Genomic DNA, 20,861 nt, shown 5'->3' with positions numbered 1-20,861 from the left:
ATCTGTTCATGCTAGAATAAATCTTTTGCCATATTTGAATTCAGGAGACCTTTTTCTAAAATTGTAAAGTTGAAAAATGTAAAAACAAAATAGAAACCTACTGTGAGAGACTGAGAAAATCGAATTTCCATGAAAATTCGTACTTTAGTGAATTCAAACTTGTTTTTCTCAAAATCTGTTCATGCTAGAATAAATCTTTCGCCATATTTGAATTCAGGAGACCTTTTTCTAAAAATGCAAAGTTGAAAAATGGAAAAACAAAATAGAAACCTACTGTGAGAGACTGAGAAAATCGAATTTCCATGAAAATTCGTACTTTAGTGAATTCAAACTTGTTTTTCTCAAAATCTGTTCATGCTAGAATAAATCTTTCGCCATATTCGAATTCAGGAGACCTTTTTCTAAAAATGTAAAGTTGAAAAATGGAAAAACACAATAGAAACCTACTGTGAGAGACTGAGAAAATCGAATTTCCATGAAAATTCGTACTTCAGTGAATTCAAACTTGTTTTTCTCAAAATCTGTTCATTCTAGAATAAATCTTTCGCCATATTTGAATTCAGGAGACCTTTTTCTAAAAATGTAAAGTTGAAAAATGGAAAAACAAAATAGATACCTACTGTGAGAGACTGAGAAAATCGAATTTCCATGAAAATTCGTACTTTAGTGAATTCAAACTTGTTTTTCTCAAAATCTGTTCATGCTAGAATAAATCTTTCGCCATATTTGAATTCAGGAGACCTTTTTCCAAAAATGTAAAGTTGAAAAATGGAAAAACAAAATAGAAACCTACTGTTAGAGACTGAGAAAATCGAATTTCCATGAAAATTCGTACTTTAGTGAATTCAAACTTGTTTTTCTCAAAATCTGTTCATGCTAGAATAAATCTTTCGCCATATTTGAATTCAGGAGACCTTTTTCTAAAAATGTTAAGTTGAAAAATGGAAAAACAAAATAGAAACCTACTTTGAGAGACTGAGAAAATCGAATTTTCATGAAAATTCGTACTTTAGTGAATTCAAACTTGTTTTTCTCAAAATCTGTTCATGCTAGAATAAATCTTTTTCCATATTTGAATTCAGGAGACCTTTTTCTAAAAATGTAAAGTTGAAAAATGGAAAAACAAAATAGAAACCTACTGTGAGAGACTGAGAAAATCGAATTTCCATGAAAATTCGTACTTTAGTGAATTCAAACTTGTTTTTCTCAAAATCTGTTCATGCTTGAATAAATCTTTCGCCATATTTGGATTAAGGAGACCTTTAATAAAAATGCAAAGTTGAAAAATGGAAAAATAAAACAAAAATCTACTGTGAGAGACTGAGAAAATCAAATTTCCATGAAAATTCGTACTTTAGTGAATTCAAACTTGTTTTTCTCAAAATCTGTTCATGCTAGAATAAATCTTTCGCCATATTTGAATTCAGGAGACCTTTTTCTAAAAATGTAAAGTTGAAAAATGGAAAAACAAAATAGAAACCTACTGTGAGAGACTGAGAAAATCGAATTTCCATGAAAATTCGTACTTTAGTGAATTCAAACTTGTTTTTCTCAAAATCTGTTCATGCTAGAATAAATCTTTCGCCATATTTGAATTCAGGAGACCTTTTTCTAAAAATGTAAAGTTTAAAAATGGAAAAACAAAATAGATACCTACTGTGAGAGACTGAGAAAATCGAATTTCCATGAAAATTCGTACTTTAGTGAATTCAAACTTGTTTTTCTCAAAATCTGTTCATGCTAGAATGAATCTTTCGCCCTATTTGAATTCAAGAGACCTTTTTCTAAAAATGTTAAGTTGAAAAATGGAAAAACAAAATAGAAACCTACTGTGAGAGACTGAGAAAATCAAATTTCCATGAAAATTCGTACTTTAGTGAATTCAAACTTGTTTTTCTCAAAATCTGTTCATGCTAGAATAAATCTTTCGCCATATTTGAATTCAGGAGACCTTTTTCTAAAAATGTAGAGTTGAAAAATGGAAAAACAAAATAGGAACCTGCTGTGAGAGACTGAGAAAATCGAATTTCCATGAAAATTCGTACTTTAGTGAATTCAAACTTGTTTTTCTCAAAATCTTTTCATGCTAGAATAAATCTTTCGCCATATTCGAATTCAGGAGACCTTTTTCTAAAAATGTAAAGTTGAAAAATGGAAAAACACAATAGAAACCTACTGTGAGAGACTGAGAAAATCGAATTTCCATGAAAATCCGTACTTTAGTGAATTAAAACTTGTTTTTCTCAAAATCTGTTCATGCTAGAAGAAATCTTTCGCCATATTTGAATTCAGGAGACCTTTTTCTAGAAATGCAAAGATGAAAAATGGAAAAAAAAATGAAACCTACTGTGAGAGACTGAGAAAATCGAATTTCCATGAAAATTCGTACTTTAGTGAATTCAAACTTGTTTTTCTCAAAATCTGTTCATGCTAGAATAAATCTTTTGCCATATTTGAATTCAGGAGACCTTTTTCTAAAATTGTAAAGTTGAAAAATGTAAAAACAAAATAGAAACCTACTGTGAGAGACTGAGAAAATCGAATTTCCATGAAAATTCGTACTTTAGTGAATTCAAACTTGTTTTTCTCAAAATCTGTTCATGCTAGAATAAATCTTTCGCCATATTTGAATTCAGGAGACCTTTTTCTAAAAATGCAAAGTTGAAAAATGGAAAAACAAAATAGAAACCTACTGTGAGAGACTGAGAAAATCGAATTTCCATGAAAATTCGTACTTTAGTGAATTCAAACTTGTTTTTCTCAAAATCTGTTCATGCTAGAATAAATCTTTCGCCATATTCGAATTCAGGAGACCTTTTTCTAAAAATGTAAAGTTGAAAAATGGAAAAACACAATAGAAACCTACTGTGAGAGACTGAGAAAATAGAATTTCCATGAAAATCCGTACTTTAGTGATTTCAAACTTGTTTTTCTCAAAATCTGTTCATGCTAGAAGAAATCTTTCGCCATATTTGAATTCAGGAGACCTTTTTCTAGAAATGCAAAGTTGAAAAATGGAAAAAAAATGAAACCTATTGTGAGAGACTGAGAAAATCGTATTTCCATGAAAATTCATACTTTAGTGAATTCAAACTTGTTTTTCTCAAAATCTGTTCATGCTAGAATAAATCTTTTGCCATATTTGAATTCAGGAGACCTTTTTCTAAAATTGTAAAGTTGAAAAATGGAAAAACAAAATAGAAACCTACTGTGAGAGACTGAGAAAATCGAATTTCCATGAAAATTCGTACTTTAGTGAATTCAAACTTGTTTTTCTCAAAATCTGTTCATGCTAGAATAAATCTTTCGCCATATTTGAATTCAGGAGACCTTTTTCTAAAAATGCAAAGTTGAAAATAGCATAGCATAGCATAGCAGCATAGCATAGCATATTTTCTAAAAATGCAAAGTTGAAAAATGGAAAAACAAAATAGAAACCTACTGTGAGAGACTGAGAAAATTGAATTTCCATGAAAATTCGTACTTTAGTGAATTCAAACTAGTTTTTCTCAAAATCTGTATATGCTAGAATGAATCTTTTAACATATTTGGACTTAGAAGACCTAATTCTAAAAATGTAGAGTAGAAAACTTGAAGGACACAGCTACAATTTCCCTCAGTAGAACATCTTTTTTGACTTTCTATGAAAATACGTAGTTATGTGATTTTGCACTGAAATAATTTGGTAACTTCAAAATTTACTTTTGTTAATCGTATTTCATCTACTCGACATGATTTGATGCAAAGGACATTTGATACGTATTATAAATCCATGCGTTTGTTCAATCAGTAGGAAAAAATAAAAAAAGGCACAGACATATTTGGGTTTCTAAAAAAAAGTTCCGTCCCGGGTCTTTACGGGTTAAAAAAAAATAAAAAAAAATTCAACTTTTTATTTTTAAATTGAAATTAACATTTATTTTTTTTTTTGGTCAAAAAAATTTTTTTTGTACAATGTATATTTTTTTATGGTGCATTTTTAATTCCCTACAACTCATTCTCAGACATTTTTTCTATACAACCAACGGTTTCTGGGCTACAATGCTTCGAATGAAACCTGTGCCAAAAGGCATACGCCCTTTTAGAATGTAACTCATGGGTGTAAAAAATCTCTCCACCTGTGAAAAATGCTCAGTTTGCTAAGCCAAATACGTGTGCAAAGTTTCATTCAAATCAAAAATGGTCGATTAAATTTTCGCGTATATCCAGGCGATTTGAAATGATTTTGCTCTAGAGGCCAAACAGATACAGGTAAAGAAGTAGAAACGGTACGTGGATGACTGCATGTGTATGTGTATAGCGAGAGTGGAGCACATTTAAACGATCGTAGACACATTCAATGGATTTCACGATCGTTTACAGTTCACGGTGGAAATGGAAGTAGAAGGAAAAATCAAATTCCTGGATATGATGCTAGAACGGGCAAATAGCCAAATCACCATAGCTTGGTTGTCCAAACAACTGAATGGAAGGTATTTAGACTACACGTCCAAAAGCCCATTTCAACAGAAACAAAATACTGAAATTGCTCTTTTTGATCGGGCGATCAAACTGTCCTGTAAGGGAAAACGTGAGGAAGCACTTAACCAAGTAACACAGCTTTTGGCCAAAAACAACTACCCATCATGGTTTATCTATAAAATAAGAAATGACAGAGTACACAAACACTATAACACACTAGAAACAGAAAAGAACAACACAACCACAAAAAATCATATCGGCCCCATACGTACCGGGCCTAAGTGAAAAAAAAAACTTAAGAAAATACTGCAACGAAATAATATGACTCTAGCCTCATGACCACAAAACAAGATAAAATATAATATATTTAGTAAAATTAAGGACCCAGTACCACCAGGGAAGAATAAGAACGTAGTATATTCCATACCGTGTGGAACAAACGATGGAAAATCGTACGTGGACCTAACGAAACGCATGCTGGAGGTGAGGATAGCGGAACATAAAAACGATTGCAGGAATAGGAACCCGAGATCAGGACTAGCTGTACACGCAATGGAAGAGAGACATGTCTTTAATTTTGTAAATACCGCAATACTTGAAAGTATAGAAAACCCGGCGACCAGGATGATAGCGGCGGTATGCCATATCAAAATGCAAGGTGAAAGCCGAACGGTGAACCTGCAGCGTGAGTGTGGAAATTTGAACACCACTTACAACGGACTATTGTCTCGGACACTATCGATGACGAAGTGGGCGATATGGGGTGTTAGGTAGAGAAAATTTGTTAGTGTAGTTTTTCAGACTCGCCGACAGGTTGCACACAGCAATTAGTAAGTGTGGAGCGTTCAAATATAGAACTGTAATTTAATTTGACAATAAATGTTTTAGGTGTCTGATGATGGTTGAAGCAAAGTTTTTTTTAATTTTCTCATCCGAAAAAGCCAATGAAAAAGAAAAAGTATGCTGATTTTGATTCTGACCATCTTCCAATAACTTTTTCTGTATCACATGAATCAGTTTTCAGCCCTATGATCTCAGTTTTTAAGTATCACAAGGCTAATTGGGAGAGATATAAAACTCATATTGGGAGTAATTTCAATAACAAGCTTGATTTGCAAAACGAAGTGAACATTGATTCCGCTCTAGAAGCCCTAAAATGTGCAATTATTGATGCCAGGACCAATAATTGACGAAAATCTTCACCTTCTAATTCATTTGAAAAATGTCCGCAGACGTCAATATCGACGATCTCGTGACCCTGTCTTTAAAACTATTTATAAATATTTACAGAAAGAGATTAAACATAGATCTACTCTTCTGAGAAATCAAAATTTTGAGACTTAAGTTGAAAAACTGAAACCATATTCAAAACCCTTTTGGAAGCTGTCGAAGATACTCAAAAAACCTCCAAAGCCTCTACAAGTTTTAAAAGATGGTAAACGTTTTCTTGTATCCAATGAACAAAAGGCTCAAAGACTTGCTCAGCAGTTTGAGACTGTTCATAATTCAAATTTGAATTTTGTGAGTCCAATTGAAAATGAAAATGAGTCCAATGAGCTTGGTTTCACCCCTCACCTTCTTCAAAACTTTTAAGTACTTGGACCATTATGTCTTGAGTATGAGGGCATCCGCCCGACTCCACGTCTTCTTGATCTTTTTTGGCCTGCTGGCCGCTCCACCATCTTGGCGCGTCGCACATTCCCGACGCTTCCTACCAGAGCAGCGACATTTCTAAATTGCAAAATGAATATCACACAACTGCAATTTGATTCTCTCAGATTAAAACTGATATTGAGTGCCGCCTGTTTCAATTCTCATTGATAATCATGTCAGTGAAAAAAAAATGATATTGTCTAGAAAAATATTAAATATATTCGATCTGAACCAATCCAATGCACAAGGCCGATGAAGTAAATAAGCATCTACATTCTCAAACACATAAACATCACTGAAACAAGACAGCGCGTGCGAAATCGCAGTAATCAGTATTACTACTGTCAACTGATTGAACCTGAAACTAATTTTATTTCCAGCTTGTTCGTGCTGAGATCGATATTCACAGCCTTCAAGTGATATTCTGTTGCCGACAGTGAAAATTCGCAGTTCTGCTTTCTACCTTCTACAGCAGTCCAAGGGTTGCCCATAGCCTCCACCTCGGCCGGTTTCCCGGCGGACCTTGAACCGGTTGGTGTGCTATCCCGCGGAAGTTACACGACCTTCCGTTTCTTGGTGTTCCCGGGGGCCGCTTCTTCGGGGACTGTCTTGGTCGCTTAGCCGCCGCGAACGAGGAAGCGTCTGTCTGCACCTCTTTGGATGCAGTTGCCTTCCTGGTCTTGGCCGCTTTCTCGGCCGCCTCCACTCGAGCTATGAGTTCCTAGTACTCTTTCCTGGGTTCATCAATGGTGCTCCGAATAAGGATGAGGCTCTGCTTCAGGTCTCCAGCGATATTCTGCTTGTTCGCCGAGAACTCGATATAGCGTCGAGTTTTTCGGACAGCGCCGCCACTCTAGGCCGCGTGTCCAGGTACCTTCCACCGGCCTTGACTAGCAAGTGACCGTAGAGCGATATGTCTGATGTGGACACGGACGGATTCTCCGTTTTCACATCCAGGCTTCGCCGCATCCGTCTCCACCTTCTTCTGCGGAGACCGCTGGATGCCACTTCACCCGAAGGGATTTGGTAATCTCTCCACATCCGTCATTTTTGTCTTCAATGGATTCATTTGTGTTAAATGAGTCTCCCTTCCAGCCGCTATCCTTGTCCATGGTGGCGTAGTCGTCTATGTGTTCCCATGGTGGTCTATGCCGGAGCAATCAGGTCATGGCTAGGGTAGACAGTCATAGCGCCTTATAAGCAACTGTGACTCCCCCGACTGGCTCAAGTCAGGAACAACCATCTGATGCTACTCCTGCCTGGTCCCCACCAGGCAATGAATTCGGAACGTACTGAAAGGCTTGCTAGGTTTTATGGGACGGAGCCCCCTGCACCGGATACCACCTTGCAGTTTCAAGCCATAGTCACACGACTTTACTATGGAGCTCGATGCAGGTGCCAGCCTGAGGACATAGAACCATTACGAAATCCAACTCATATCCATTTACTACGCAGCCAGTTGCCATAATTGGGACCTTACTGGCATCAGTCCCAATAAGCGGGTTAGTGCATTTGGGTGACGGGAGCGACTTTATTCGCTTCGTCAGATGTGCTTCCGAGTACTTGTGGCTTTAGCGAGGAGTCGACTGTTCCAGGTTCGACCCTCACCATCCCTAGGCGACCTCCCGCTGCTGGTCCGGGACTGTTAGGTACTGCCAGTGTTCACACATGCATTGTGCGCCCTCGACGATCGGCACACGTCGACCCGCGCTGGCATGCAGCTCTGCAAACGAGGTAAGATTCACACTAAATGAAGGCGCGACTTATTCATTTTAAAGTGAAATAGCAGCTAAACTAGAAGAGTTAGATGCTTGGTGCCAAAGAACAACTTATAGCGTAGAAGAAGAACAACTTATAGAGTAGTATATGTTCAATTTGGCACCCTGTATACAACTTTAAGCTTTAATTCTGATATACAACATCAATAAGAATGGATTAAAACCTCATGGTTTTCATGCAATTTATTTATAACTTGTTTATAACTTGATGTTACTTGGAAGAGTTATGCAGAAATCTGTGTTATGCATAAATTGTATTGTGTTGTATGAGAGCTTTTCTTTCCAATGCAGGAAAGAGTGTCAAACCATCTTTGAAATATTTTTGTACTCCCCAAAACCTCTACATGCAAAATTCAGTTTCATTTACTTAAATAGTTCTCTAGTTATGCAGGAATTTGTAATTCATTTGTGTGGGAGTCCTTCCTTCCAGCTCAGAGAAGGGTGCCGAGCCAGCATTAAAATATTCTTTCGCACCTTAACATCTGCGCATGTCAAACTTGTTTCCATTTGCTTGAGTAGTTCTAGAGTTATGCAGAAATTTCTGTTTCATTTCTGTATGAGCCTTCCCTTCAGACGATGGAGGAGCCTCCAACCATCATGGAAACCTTTCTTGACCCCAGCAATCCCTATATACAAATTTCCACGCCGATCCGCTGATCCGTTCTTGAGTTAAATCGCGACATACGGACAGCGACTTATTTTCATTTATATAAATTTTTATGAAAGCTACTGACGTGGTCATAATTATTTGTACTTATGTTTCTTTAATAGCGTCATTCGGAAAGAGCTCCGGAGAATGAATGGTTGGACATATTACCTCATCCTGTTTTTGCACCTGACGGCGATAGCTTCCTAATAATGGCAGGTGTTCAAGAAACTGGCACGGAACATTTCACTCACATTAAGCATGTAACAATGACACAACAACGAATAGCTGTGATATCACATGGACGATACGAGGTAAGAGTTTCCCAAAAAACAAATACAGGGTTGGTTAAGTTGAACGGAGAGCCGAATAGTTAATCATTGATTTATTAAATCATAAGTAATAGGGGATCGATTTTGGCTACTCGACTAGATGTTGGCAGCACCTTTTTAGAATTCAATGACATTTTGTAGGTGTGCCGATCTTACTTAACTATGCAATTTTCTACTTTTCTGCTCTTAGGAGTATATATTTATTTTCTCCTGAAGATTCTGGAAAAAAAAATGCATATGATGTTGTATAATAAAATTATCAAAACATAAACTGATTTAAAAATAAAGGCTTGAAGCTTAAAGGAAAATTGATTTACCTCTCATGGAGATAGATATTCATTTTGTACTAACAAATGATATTGAACATTCGAGAAAAGTCCGTTACCGGCCTTCCGACGAAGGAATATACCTGAACAAGAGCATTGTACGGCCTTCAAGTCCGCTTTTCGAATGCATCTCTTGATTCTACCAATCAACAGTTTGCAATTCGTTGATCTCCAGTTATTTTTGCACAGAAAGAACTCAGAATCTCAGAGAAATCATCGATTGGACGACACTGAGGTAGATTCGTTGTGTTTCGTATTTGGGGTAACAATGGAGTCGAGAAGTTGTTCAGGAACGTTTGTGTTTGTTTGACGTAATGTGATAATAGTTTATCTGGCCAAAACACATACTTATCATAGGTATGGTGTTTTGGAGAAAATGGAATCAAAATTTTGTTCAACCATTCGTTCTAGTATATATTTTGATTTATAGCCAAACCATTAGTCTTGAATCATAACATGGCATAAAAATGAGAGAGAGAGAGAGCTTCCATATACACTACCCGTCATAAGTTTGGAATCGCTTTACTGGGTATTGCAACACCCAGTTTGAATATTGCAACATCTCTCAAAAAGTTTAGCATCACCTAGAATAGGCGGATATCTCGTGTTTTGGACAACCTAGAAAGTTGCGATTTTCAGGAAACTTGTTCAGAAGGTCAAAGGCTGTGAAATTTTACCGCTATGTGGCGCTAGTGTGTACACAATTTGTCGTATTTTGATGATGTCATTATTGAGCTAAACTAAGTTCGAAACGCTCAAAACTACATGCACACTAGCGCTGCGTTGCGGCTGAATTCCGCACTATACTATCCACGAACTACAAGCCCTTGACTTCTTGAATAACTTTGCTGAAAATCGCTACTCTCTAAATGGTGGGATTTCTTAGCTGAATAGCGTTCAAAACACTCAAAACTTCATGCACACTAGCGCTGCCTTGTGACTGAATTCCGAACTAAACTCTCCTCCAACCACAATCCCTCGACCTCCTGAGCAACTTTGCTGAAGACCACAACTCTCTAGGTTTTAGAATCAAGAGATAGAGTTACATTAATCTGCCCATATCAAGTGATGCTAATCTTTTTGGGATGTTGCAATATTCAAACTGGGTGTTGCAATACTCAGTAAAACTATTCCAAACTTATGACGGGTAGTGTACCAAAACCAACTTTTGCGTGCAGTATTACTATTTTTTGGTAAGGGTTTGTTGGGTTGGGAGCTCGAGTTTGTTCACATGTTTTAGATTAACACTTCAGGTAATTATAAACTGTTACTTATTCAAAACAAATCTCAACTAATTGCTCATAACTAGTGAATGGTTTTCCAAGCATATAATACACTGCATTTTATATTTGCTTGCTCTGAATTACCTCAATCTAGGTTATACGTACCATAGGCCAACGTTACCAACGCTTAAAATTTTGAGGTTGAAGCTGCAGGGTTTGGAATGCAGCATCAGGTATAAATAAGGTAGTAAAAATTAGAGATACTCAGAGAGAGAGAGAGAGAGAGAGAGAGAGAGAGAGAGAGAGACAGAGAGAGAGAGAGAGAGAGAGAGAGAGAGAGAGAGAGAGAGAGAGAGAGAGAGATAAGCGATGAAAAAAACCGACAATTTGGCAACTAGGTTTCACATGTTAGAGGTGCCAGATCTCTTTCAAAGCGCAATGTTGACTAACTTTCTCAATCGATTCGTATAACTGATGGTGACGGTATAAGTCCATGGGAATAATAAAAAGCATCACAAAAACCGTGAAAGTGTTTATTTTATGTTTATGTTTAATTTTATATACTTCCACTATAATTAATCATTATTTTGTTGATCAAACACAAGGTTTGTGAGCCACCAATTAAAAATCACTGTGATAAACCAATTTTGGAGCATTCTCAATTCATTGTTTAGCAATAAAACATGAGAAACGTGTGAAAATAAATAAATCCTCTATTGTACTTGATTGCAACACCTTTCAATGTGTTACCTTTCTTGTTCGTTTGACTCGAATTTTGACATGTTCGTTTAGCTCACAACATTCTTTTCGCATATCTCTCCCTCTGAGTATTGCTAGTGAAAATATAGTCGAGGATTTTTTTCACGTCTTTCAGACGGGTGATTGTCAGGGGCAGGAAAATGCTCTCCATAGGCAAATATCCATTGTTACACGTCATCAGAAGCGCCTGCTTGAGCAGCAGAAAAAAACGTTACAGATGATTTGAATGGCACAATACAAGATTTGGGTGCCATAGACGTTTCAAACGTTGCAGGGTACGAGGATGAATATTTCAAATGAGGATTTTTACAGGTAGGGTGATTGATCGTGGTTGGCACTATGCAAAAACTGAATCTATTTTTAGCTATTAACTCAGTCATCGATAAACCATTACATAATCAGAGATTTTAAATTAAATTAATTTTCAAAGCTGCTTCTATCCCTTAACAATACGTACCTTTTTATTTTTTTTTTTTTTATTTTTTTTTAATAGGGGAGGAATGTTTGTAATGATTTATTTATGTACTAATATCTATTCAGAATTAATATTGTGTGTTCTGCCACAAATGGTGACATTTCAACACTGTTATATATATATTTGTACGCTTTTTTATATTATTGAATGTTATTAGCTTTCGCAGTTAAGTTAATGTAATTGTAGGAAAATTATTAAACCTACTTGTCAAGGAAAAAAAAGGGAATAAAACAAAACTTAAAATAAACTTAAAACTATCTTACTGACTATAAAGTGAGCTAATCGTTGCAATTGAGGATTGCAACGATTTTTGTCGGAATTTGTTGATAATTTGCCTCGAAATATTTTCTAATGTTTCTACATTAGTGAGCCTATGTAGCTCGTTCGTGCTGAACCAGGGAGGACACTTCAAAATCATTTTCAAAAGTTTATTCTGAATCCTTTGAAGTGTCTTTTTCCTAGTTGTACAACAACTTGTCCAGATGGGAACTGCATATAACATTGCTGGTCTAAAAATTTGTTTGTAAATTAACAGTTTATTCTTGAGACAAAGTCTAGAATTCCTGTTGATAAGAGGATATAAACATTTGATATACTTATTGCACTTTGACTGGATATTTTCAATGTGCTCCTTGAAAGTAAGATTCTTATCATAAATTAGCCCTAAGTATTTAACTTGATCAGACCAATTTAAGACCATACCGTTCATCCTTATAACGTGGTTATGGGTGGGTTTGAGAAATGAAACTCTTGGCTTATGAGGAAAAATAATTAACTGTGTTTTAGAAGCATTAGGGGAAATCCTCCATTTCTGCAAGTATGAAGAAAATATATCTAAACTTTTTTGTAGCAGACTGCATATAACACGAAGGCTTTTTCCTTTTGCGGAAATGCTTGTATCGTCACAAAACAGAGATTTTTCACAACCTGGTGGTAAATCAGGAAGATCAGAAGTAAAAATGTTATATAAGATTGGGCCCAGGATACTCCCCTGAGGCACACCAGCTCTAACAGGCAATCTATTAGATTTACCATTTAGATAGTTAACCTGAAAAGTGCGGTCAGTTAAATAACTTTGTATCATTTTTGTAAGGTAAAGTGGAATACTGAAATTTGACATTTTAGCTATTAAACCTTTATGCAGCTATTAAACCTTTATGCACATTTTACGCATTTTATCTGATAAATTCAATTAATATTAGAAAACTATGCATGCAACATTAAATAACACACCTAAGAATCATACTACACTATAATTTTCGGCGTAAAACTGGGTCTAGGTAGTGTTATTTTGGAATTAGTTCATACATATTCAAAGTCATGGATGAGTCAACCCAAAGTCAAGAGGAAGTGGTAATATACAAGTCATCGTCCGGAAGCTATTGTAACAAATATGTATGCTTTTAAAACAATTTGTTGTTGTAGTAATATCAATAAAATGTCATAGAAACAGTTTGTATACTCTAACATGTTGGAAAAAGTTGAGAAAGTGGTTAAACGCATGGCCGAAATATGTTTGCCTCTTTCTGAAGCAAACATATTTTGGCCATGCCAAGTTTTGACATCTCTTTGATTACCGTTTGGCCGTTGCACGTGAACAAAGAGGCAGTTTGTGACAATTTACAGGTAATTACTTTTTAATTTATCACATTTAACGATATGAAATTAAACGAGAATGCCTGTCAAACCGCTATAAGCCAAATCATTTCATTTTTAGATGCCTAAAATTTACAAAAATTCACAGCAGAAGGATGTTCTCTTCAAACCCACTATTTTTGCTCTGAAAATACCGATGATGATCTTAAATAAAATTAGTCCGAACTATTTCCATACACGTCTGTAGATATAAAGGTGGGCCAAAGTAAAAATTTGGTGGACCAAAAGATGTTTTTAGTACTTCGTAGAAATTTTGATATTTCTAGGATATTTTTCAATATATTGCATTGTTGAACGGTGTATATTAAAATAGACACCTAGCTTTTAACAATGGTATAATAGAGTAGGCATTCATGTTGAAAAATTGTGTTTGTTTTTAATGAACTGTGCGAACACTTCCCAAAGCTGGCCAAAATAACCCCGTTACACTATGTGTTATCATTCTATTGAGAATTATTCTTTCAAAAAGTTTGCTAATAGAGTAAAGTAAACTAATTGGTCGATAACTTGATGCCTCAGCTGGATTCTTTTCGGGTTTTAAAAATGGAGTGACTTTGGCATTTTTCCATTTCGTAGGAAAATGTGCTAGTGCAAAGCATCTGTTAAAAATTTTTACCAAGAAATTTAAAGAGTTTTCGGGAAGTCTTTTGATGAGGATATAGAAAATCCCATCATCTCCTGGTGCTTTCATGTTTTTGAATTTTTTGAGAATAGTTCGCACCTCATTCAAGTTGTTTCCAATACCTCTTAAGAAAGAAATTCTTGGGTGGTGATCTGATCATACTTTTGGTTTACTTCATTTTCAATAGGACTTACTACGTTCAAATTAAAGTTATGAACACTCTCAAACTGCTGAGCGAGTTTTTGAGATTTTTGTTCATTCGTTAGAAAAATGCAATCACCATCTTTAAGGACTGGAATTGGCTTCGAAAGTTTCTTAAGAACCTTCGAAAGCTTCCAGAAAGGTTTTTTTTTTCTTCATCTATAGTTTATTTGACACGGCACAAATACAATTCAATGTTAAACGGCGCCAATTATATCTGGTAGCTTACTTTCTAAAGTATCTTAATAACTAAAAGCAAATTTTGTATCCTCGCTGCCGACTACGAGCTGAAACTAAATCTAACTTAAAGCTAGAATATTTTGCATTAAAAGCACAGGTTTGCTGTTTGATGGTTTTCATTGCCATAGGTAAGTAGCATATTAAATTTGTTCCGCTGCTGGGCCAAGATATTACGGGCTGGCATATTGGGTTGTTTCCATCGGGCCTTGAGAGTATCGTGCGGGTCTGATTGCTGTTTCCGGATCCGGGGTCTTAACGTGTTCTTGTCGTTTGGTTGGATGTAGGCGGAAGGGGATAGGACTAAACTGGGGCGTGGATGGATTTCAGGAAAACGTATATAAGGGACATGTAGGATAGGTCACGGCTCGCCAAGACATCACGAACAGGAACAGCCGGCTGCCTACCTTCGGCCTGCAGGGAAGCTATTAATCTAGACCTGGCGTCACGGTGTACAGGGCATGACCAAACAACGTGCTCTATGTCGTGATAACCTTCACCACAGGCACAGATACCACTCTCCCCGTGCCCAACACGACGGAGATGCGCGTCAAATCTATAGTGATTGGACATAAGCCGGGACATCACGCAAATGAAATCCCGACTTACATCCAACCCCTTGAACCACGGGTTCGTCGATACCTTGGGGATTATGGAATGTAACCACCTTCCCAGCTCCCCCTTGGTCCAAGAATTTTGCCAACTGATGATCGTATTCTGACGTACAAATGCAAAAAATTCATTAAAGGCAATTGGTCTTTCATAAATATCACCGTTTGTTGCGCCCACCTTAGCCAAAGAGTCCGCTTTCTCATTACCCGGTATCGAGCAGTGAGAAGGGACCCACGCTAAGGTAATCTGAGTAGATTTTTCGGATAAAGCACTCAGATGTTCCCGTATTTTCCCCAGGAAATACGGAGAGTGCTTAACATCTTTCATCGATCGGAGAGCCTCGATGGAACTGAGACTGGCCGTAAAGATGAAATAATGGTCCGTGGGCATTTTTTCGATAATCCCTAGGGTGTACTGAATTGCAGCTAATTCTGCGACGTAAACAGAAGCAGGATTATCGAGCTTATGGGAGACGGTTAAATTGTTATTGAAGATACCGAAGCCAGTGGACCCATCAAGAAGTGATCCGTCAGTGTAGTACATATTGTCGCAGTTGATGTTTCGATATTTAATGGAAAAAATTTTAGGGATCTGCTGCACGCGTAAATGATCCGGGATTCCACGAGTTTCTTCTATCATGGATGTATCGAAAAACACAGTAGAATCAGAAGTATTTGATAAGTCGACACGATTTGGAATATTCGAAGAAGGGTTAATATTTTGGGACATGTGATTGAAATACAATGTCATAAAACGAGTTTGAGAATTAAGTTCGATTAACCTTTCAAAATTTTCAATCACGGGACGGTTCAAGACCTCACATTTGATTAGTATAAGAGAAGACAGGCTCCAGAAGCGGGTTTTCAATGGTAGTACTCCAGCTAAGATCTCCAAACTCATCGTATGGGTCGATTGCATGCAACCCAAGGTGATACGCAAACAACGATATTGTATTCGCTCCAGTTTGATCAAATGTGTGTTTGCTGCGGAGCGGAAGCAGAAACACCCGTACTCAATGACAGACAATATCGTTGTTTGGTAAAGCCTTATAAGGTCTCCTGGGTGGGCTCCCCACCATTGTCCGGTTATTGTACGAAGAAAACTCACTCTTTGTTGACATTTTTTCATCAGATACCTCACGTGACAACCCCAGGTGCTTTTAGAGTCGAACCAGACACCAAGATATATGTGTACCAAAACCTGAGAAATCGTTTTACCCATTAATTGTGTTTGAAGCTGAGCAGGTTCATGCTTCCTAGAAAAAACTACTATCTCAGTCTTCTCCGGAGAGAATTCGATACCTAGCTGTAAAGCCCAAGCAGAACAATTGTCCAAGGTATCTTGCAATGGTCCTTGCAAATCGGCAGCTTTGGCTCCTGTAACAGAGATTACACTGTCGTCTGCAAGTTGTCTTATCGTGCATGAATTTGCCAGACATTCGTCGATGTTATTTACATAAAAGTTGTAAAGAAGGGGGCTTAAACATGAGCCCTGGGGAAGACCCATGTAGCTAATGCGAAAAGTTGCCAAATCGCCGTGCGTAAAATGCATGTGCTTTTCGGACAACAAATTGTGCAAAAAATTGTTCAAAATTGGCGAAAATCCTTGTCGGTGAAGTTTACCCGAAAGAATGTCAATAGAAACGGAATCAAAAGCCCCCTTAATGTCCAAGAACGCAGACGCCATTTGTTCTTTGCGAGCATACGCCAGCTGAATATCTGTTGAAAGCAACGCAAGACAATCATTCGTCCCTTTGGCACGGCGGAAGCCAAATTGAGTATCTGATAGTAGACCATTTGATTCGACCCAATGGTCTAAACGACGGAGTATCATTTTTTCCATCAATTTCCGGATACAGGATAGCATTGCAATCGGCCTATAAGAGTTGTGATCAGAAGCTGGTTTCCCTGGTTTTTGGATGGCGATCACCTTCACTTGCCTCCAATCCTGCGGTACAATGTTTTGCTCCAGAAACTTATTGAACAAGTTCAACAAGCGCCTCTTGGCATTGCCGGGTAGATTCTTCAACAAGTTGAATTTGATTCTATCTAACCCAGGCGCGTTATTGTTACAGGACAGGAGGGCAACTGAAAATTCTGCCATCGTAAAAGGTGATTCTATCGCGTCGTGGCCCGGAGACGCATCGCGAACAATGTTTTGCTCAGGAACAGAGTCCGGACATACTTTCCTGGCAAAATCAAATATCCACCGACTTGAAGACTCCTCGCTTTCGTTGACCGTTACGCGATTCCGCATTCTTCGGGCTGTGTTCCAAAGAGTGCTCATCGATGTCTCCCTCGACGTCTCGTTCACGAACCGACGCCAATATCCGCGTTTCTTTGCTTTAGCCAAACTTTTAAGCTTGGTATTAAGCTCCGAATACCGTATATAGTCGCCAGGTATACCTCCCTTCTGGTAGGCCTTAAACGCGTCGGATCTTTGCGTGTAGACATCGGAGCACTCTTGGTCCCACCACGGAGTGGGAGGCCGTTCTTTGATCGTTACGCCGGGATATTTCTTCGTTTGGGCTTGCAACGCGGCGTCGAGAATCGAGCCCGAAAGGAGGTTGTATTCTTCAAGTGGTGGATGATGTTGAATCGACTCGACCGCTTTTGAAATCATTTCCTCGTATAACTTTCAATCGACATTCCGTGTGAGGTCATACCTGTGCTCTGGGCCCAACCTGTGCTCTGGGAGGAATATATATTGAGGCAATACAAAGCTCTTTACCTTGTATTGTCATTTGACATGCGACAACTTCGATGCCTGGAATCGAGGGGAGGTTAATACGATAGAAAGAATAGCACTTCTTAATCCCTAAAAGTACTCCTCCATATGGGGTGTCTCGATCAAGGCGAATAATATTAAAATCATGGAAGTTGAGATCAATATTTGAAGTAAGCCAAGTTTCACAAAGGGAAAATGCATCGCATTTGTTTTTATTTATCAAAACTTTAAACGAATCAATTTTTGGTAAAATACTTCTACAATTCCATTGTAAGACAGAGATAGAATTTTTCATATACGCAGTTGAATTAGGCATCGAAGGATACAATCGCTGCAAGGAGGGGCCATTGGGCAGTCAACTGCTTCAAAAATGATCTAACTGTTGGGAGGAATGCTGTAAGAAAAAATTTTATTTGGATCGGGTATATTGAAATTTTAAAAAATCCAGTCCACAATGTCAGAAAATTTCACTAATCCAGAGTTTGTTTCATCACCTGGATGTGCAAAAGAAACAACTGGGGTTTTAGATGTTCCTGGCAGTGCTGGGAACTCCTTCTGGGACTTTAAATTTGCAAGCCCAGGAGGAGTTTGCTCCGGTTTTTCCGCAGCACTGTTTGGTTTGTTCGTACTTTTCATTACACTTTGGGAAATCTTAGGACCTTTACGGGGAACTTTAGGAGAAGAAACATTTTTCCTCTTCCTAGACTCCCCAGGATTGGCATAAGATGTTCCCGCTGATGAATCGTCAGAATCGGTTTCATCGGAGGGCAACAGATCAAAGGGGTTCGATGTTATGGTAGAAGTGGTCACGGTCTTCTTCAGCATCTCAGCGTAAGAACGCTTTGAACGCTCCTTAAGTGACCGCTTGATTTTATCTCTGCGCTGCATGTACACCGGGCATGTGGAGAGCTCATGCTGGTTTTCCCCACAGTGAATACATTTTTCAGCATTAACACTGCAAGAATCTTCCGCATGAGTCTCCCCACACTTGCTACATCGTGCCTTATTGCAGCAGTAGGCGGCTGTGTGGCCTAACTGCTTGCAATTGGTGCAATTCATAACATGGGGTACATACAATCGCACAGGCAGACGAACCCGGTCGATCGAGACGTGGCTAGGGAGTGCAGATCCGGCAAACGTAACGCGAAACGAGTCTGACGGAGTGTAAACTTTTTTACCGCCGACGAGAGACATGGACCGCAATTGCTTACAATCCAAAATCTTCACCTGTGTTTCGGTATTTTTGAAGCAACCGGTTGCGCTTTTTAGGATACACTCGACAGACAGACTCGAATCGGTTATGACACCGTCGATCTCCACGTCTCGTGCGGGTATGTAAACGCGATACTCGTGTGTGAAGAGCTCAGAGCAAGCGATAGCATTGGCCTGTGCCAGATCACTGACCACGACACGGAGCTTGTTAGGTCGGACCTTGGAAATTTCGGTCACGGCCTTGTACCCCATCGTCAGGTCTTTTGAAATTTGCAGTATGTTTAATCGCTTTGAATTCACTCCTGCCTTTGGACGAAAATAAACAGTATAGCTGCCCTGTTGAGATCCGTCCGGGTAAAGCCTGTGGTGAGGGGGGACTGGAGAATGAACAGGGGAGGGGGTAACAGAAGGGTCAGGGTCAGGGGGGTTCGGGGATGGTGGCACGGGAGGCGAGGGATCTATATCCATCGCGCTAAATGTAGCGCACTAGCGAACTAGCGCCGACAAGAACACGTACCTCTTTACTTCTTCCTTCCAGCAGTGGTTGTCCGATCGTTCGAAGCTGCACCCAAAGCAGCCAGCAGCACCAGTACAGCAGCACCAATACAGCCACCAGCAGTGAGCCGGGTGTGAGATCACTCAGCACAGCGACACGGACTCGACTGTCAACTGATGGCCTTGAATAATACACTCTTTTGTTTGGCTATTCGTACACACGGACCGGATTGTAATAGAACGACCACTTTGCACGTCCGTTTCTGTCGAGTGTTCGACGCGGAATGAGCAGAAAGATTTTGAATAAGGTTTTAGTTGTTCAACTTTTCTCATGAAATTCTCATTCCGCAAGAGAGTGAATCTATGTTTAATTTCCTTTTGTAATTCTTGAAAAATAATTTTCAAAGCAGGATCACGAGATCTTTGGTATTGACGTCTCCGTATGTTCTTCAAACGTATAAGAAGTTGAAGTTCACTGTCAATAATTGGTGCATTAAATTTCACTCGAGCCTTAGGAACTGATATATTCCGGGTATTGGGTATTAGGCTGCTAAAATTATCTAATGCTCTGTCAATGTCAGCACTATTTTGTAAAATAATATCATCATTCAAATTTCCTTCGATCGTAGAACGATATCTATCCCAATTAGTATCGTGATAATTTACCACAGATCAAGTGGGATTTAAAATAGTTTCATGGGAAATAGAAAATGTTATGGGAAGATGATCAGAATCAAAGTCAGCATGAGTTAATAAATCACTGCATGAATGACTTTGATTTGTTAGTACCAAATCAATTGTAGATGGATTCCTAATAGAATAATAACGTGTAGGACCATTTGGAAATAAAACTGAATAAAATCCAGCCGAGCAATCATTAAACAATATTTTTCCATTGGAATTGCTTTGAGCATTATTCCAAGATCGATGTTTCGCATTAAAATCACCGATGATTAATTTAGATTTATTTCTTAAATTTATATAAATTTAGATTTATTTCTTGTGAATTTTTGCAAATCTCCCTTGAAATAATTTTTTCGCTCACCAGTGCATTGAAAAGGCAAATACACTGCGGCTATAAATAAAATGCCAATACTTGTTTCAATTTCAAATCCCAAACTCTCGATAACTTTGGTTTCAAGATGAGTTAAAACACGATGTTTTATCCGACGGTGGATAACTATTGCAACTCCACCACCGGCAACATCAATTATATCAAACCTATGAACCATGTAATTTGGGTTCTTTTTTAGTTTAATATTTGGCTTTAAAAGCGTTTCAGTCACAACTGCAATATGCACATCGTGAACTGTTAAAAAATTGAAAAATTCATCCTCTTTCGCTTTTAAAGAGCGAGCATTCCAATTTAGAAAATTTACAGCATTATTTAAAACCATTGCTGAATTTCAATTTCATAACAATATTAGTTGTAAATTCTATACCTTC

At 38.0% G+C, this 20,861-nt stretch overlaps 1 protein-coding gene across 7 annotated transcripts in view; it reads left to right on the top strand.

Annotated features, from left to right (window-relative positions):
• LOC129724163 (inactive dipeptidyl peptidase 10) overlaps positions 1–20,861 on the top strand; it is a 1,205,782-nt gene that overhangs the window by 921,251 nt on the left and 263,670 nt on the right. For all 7 annotated transcript variants that reach the window (XM_055678841.1, XM_055678835.1, XM_055678839.1 and 4 more), the window contains one exon: positions 8,664–8,852. In XM_055678841.1, the coding sequence (XP_055534816.1) occupies positions 8,664–8,852 (189 nt within the window). The remainder of the gene's footprint in view (positions 1–8,663; positions 8,853–20,861) is intronic.

This window comes from Wyeomyia smithii, chromosome 2, assembly GCF_029784165.1.
Source record: "Wyeomyia smithii strain HCP4-BCI-WySm-NY-G18 chromosome 2, ASM2978416v1, whole genome shotgun sequence".
Classification (NCBI taxonomy): Eukaryota; Metazoa; Arthropoda; class Insecta; order Diptera; family Culicidae; genus Wyeomyia; species Wyeomyia smithii.
This window is presented reverse-complemented; position numbering and strand designations above follow the sequence as displayed.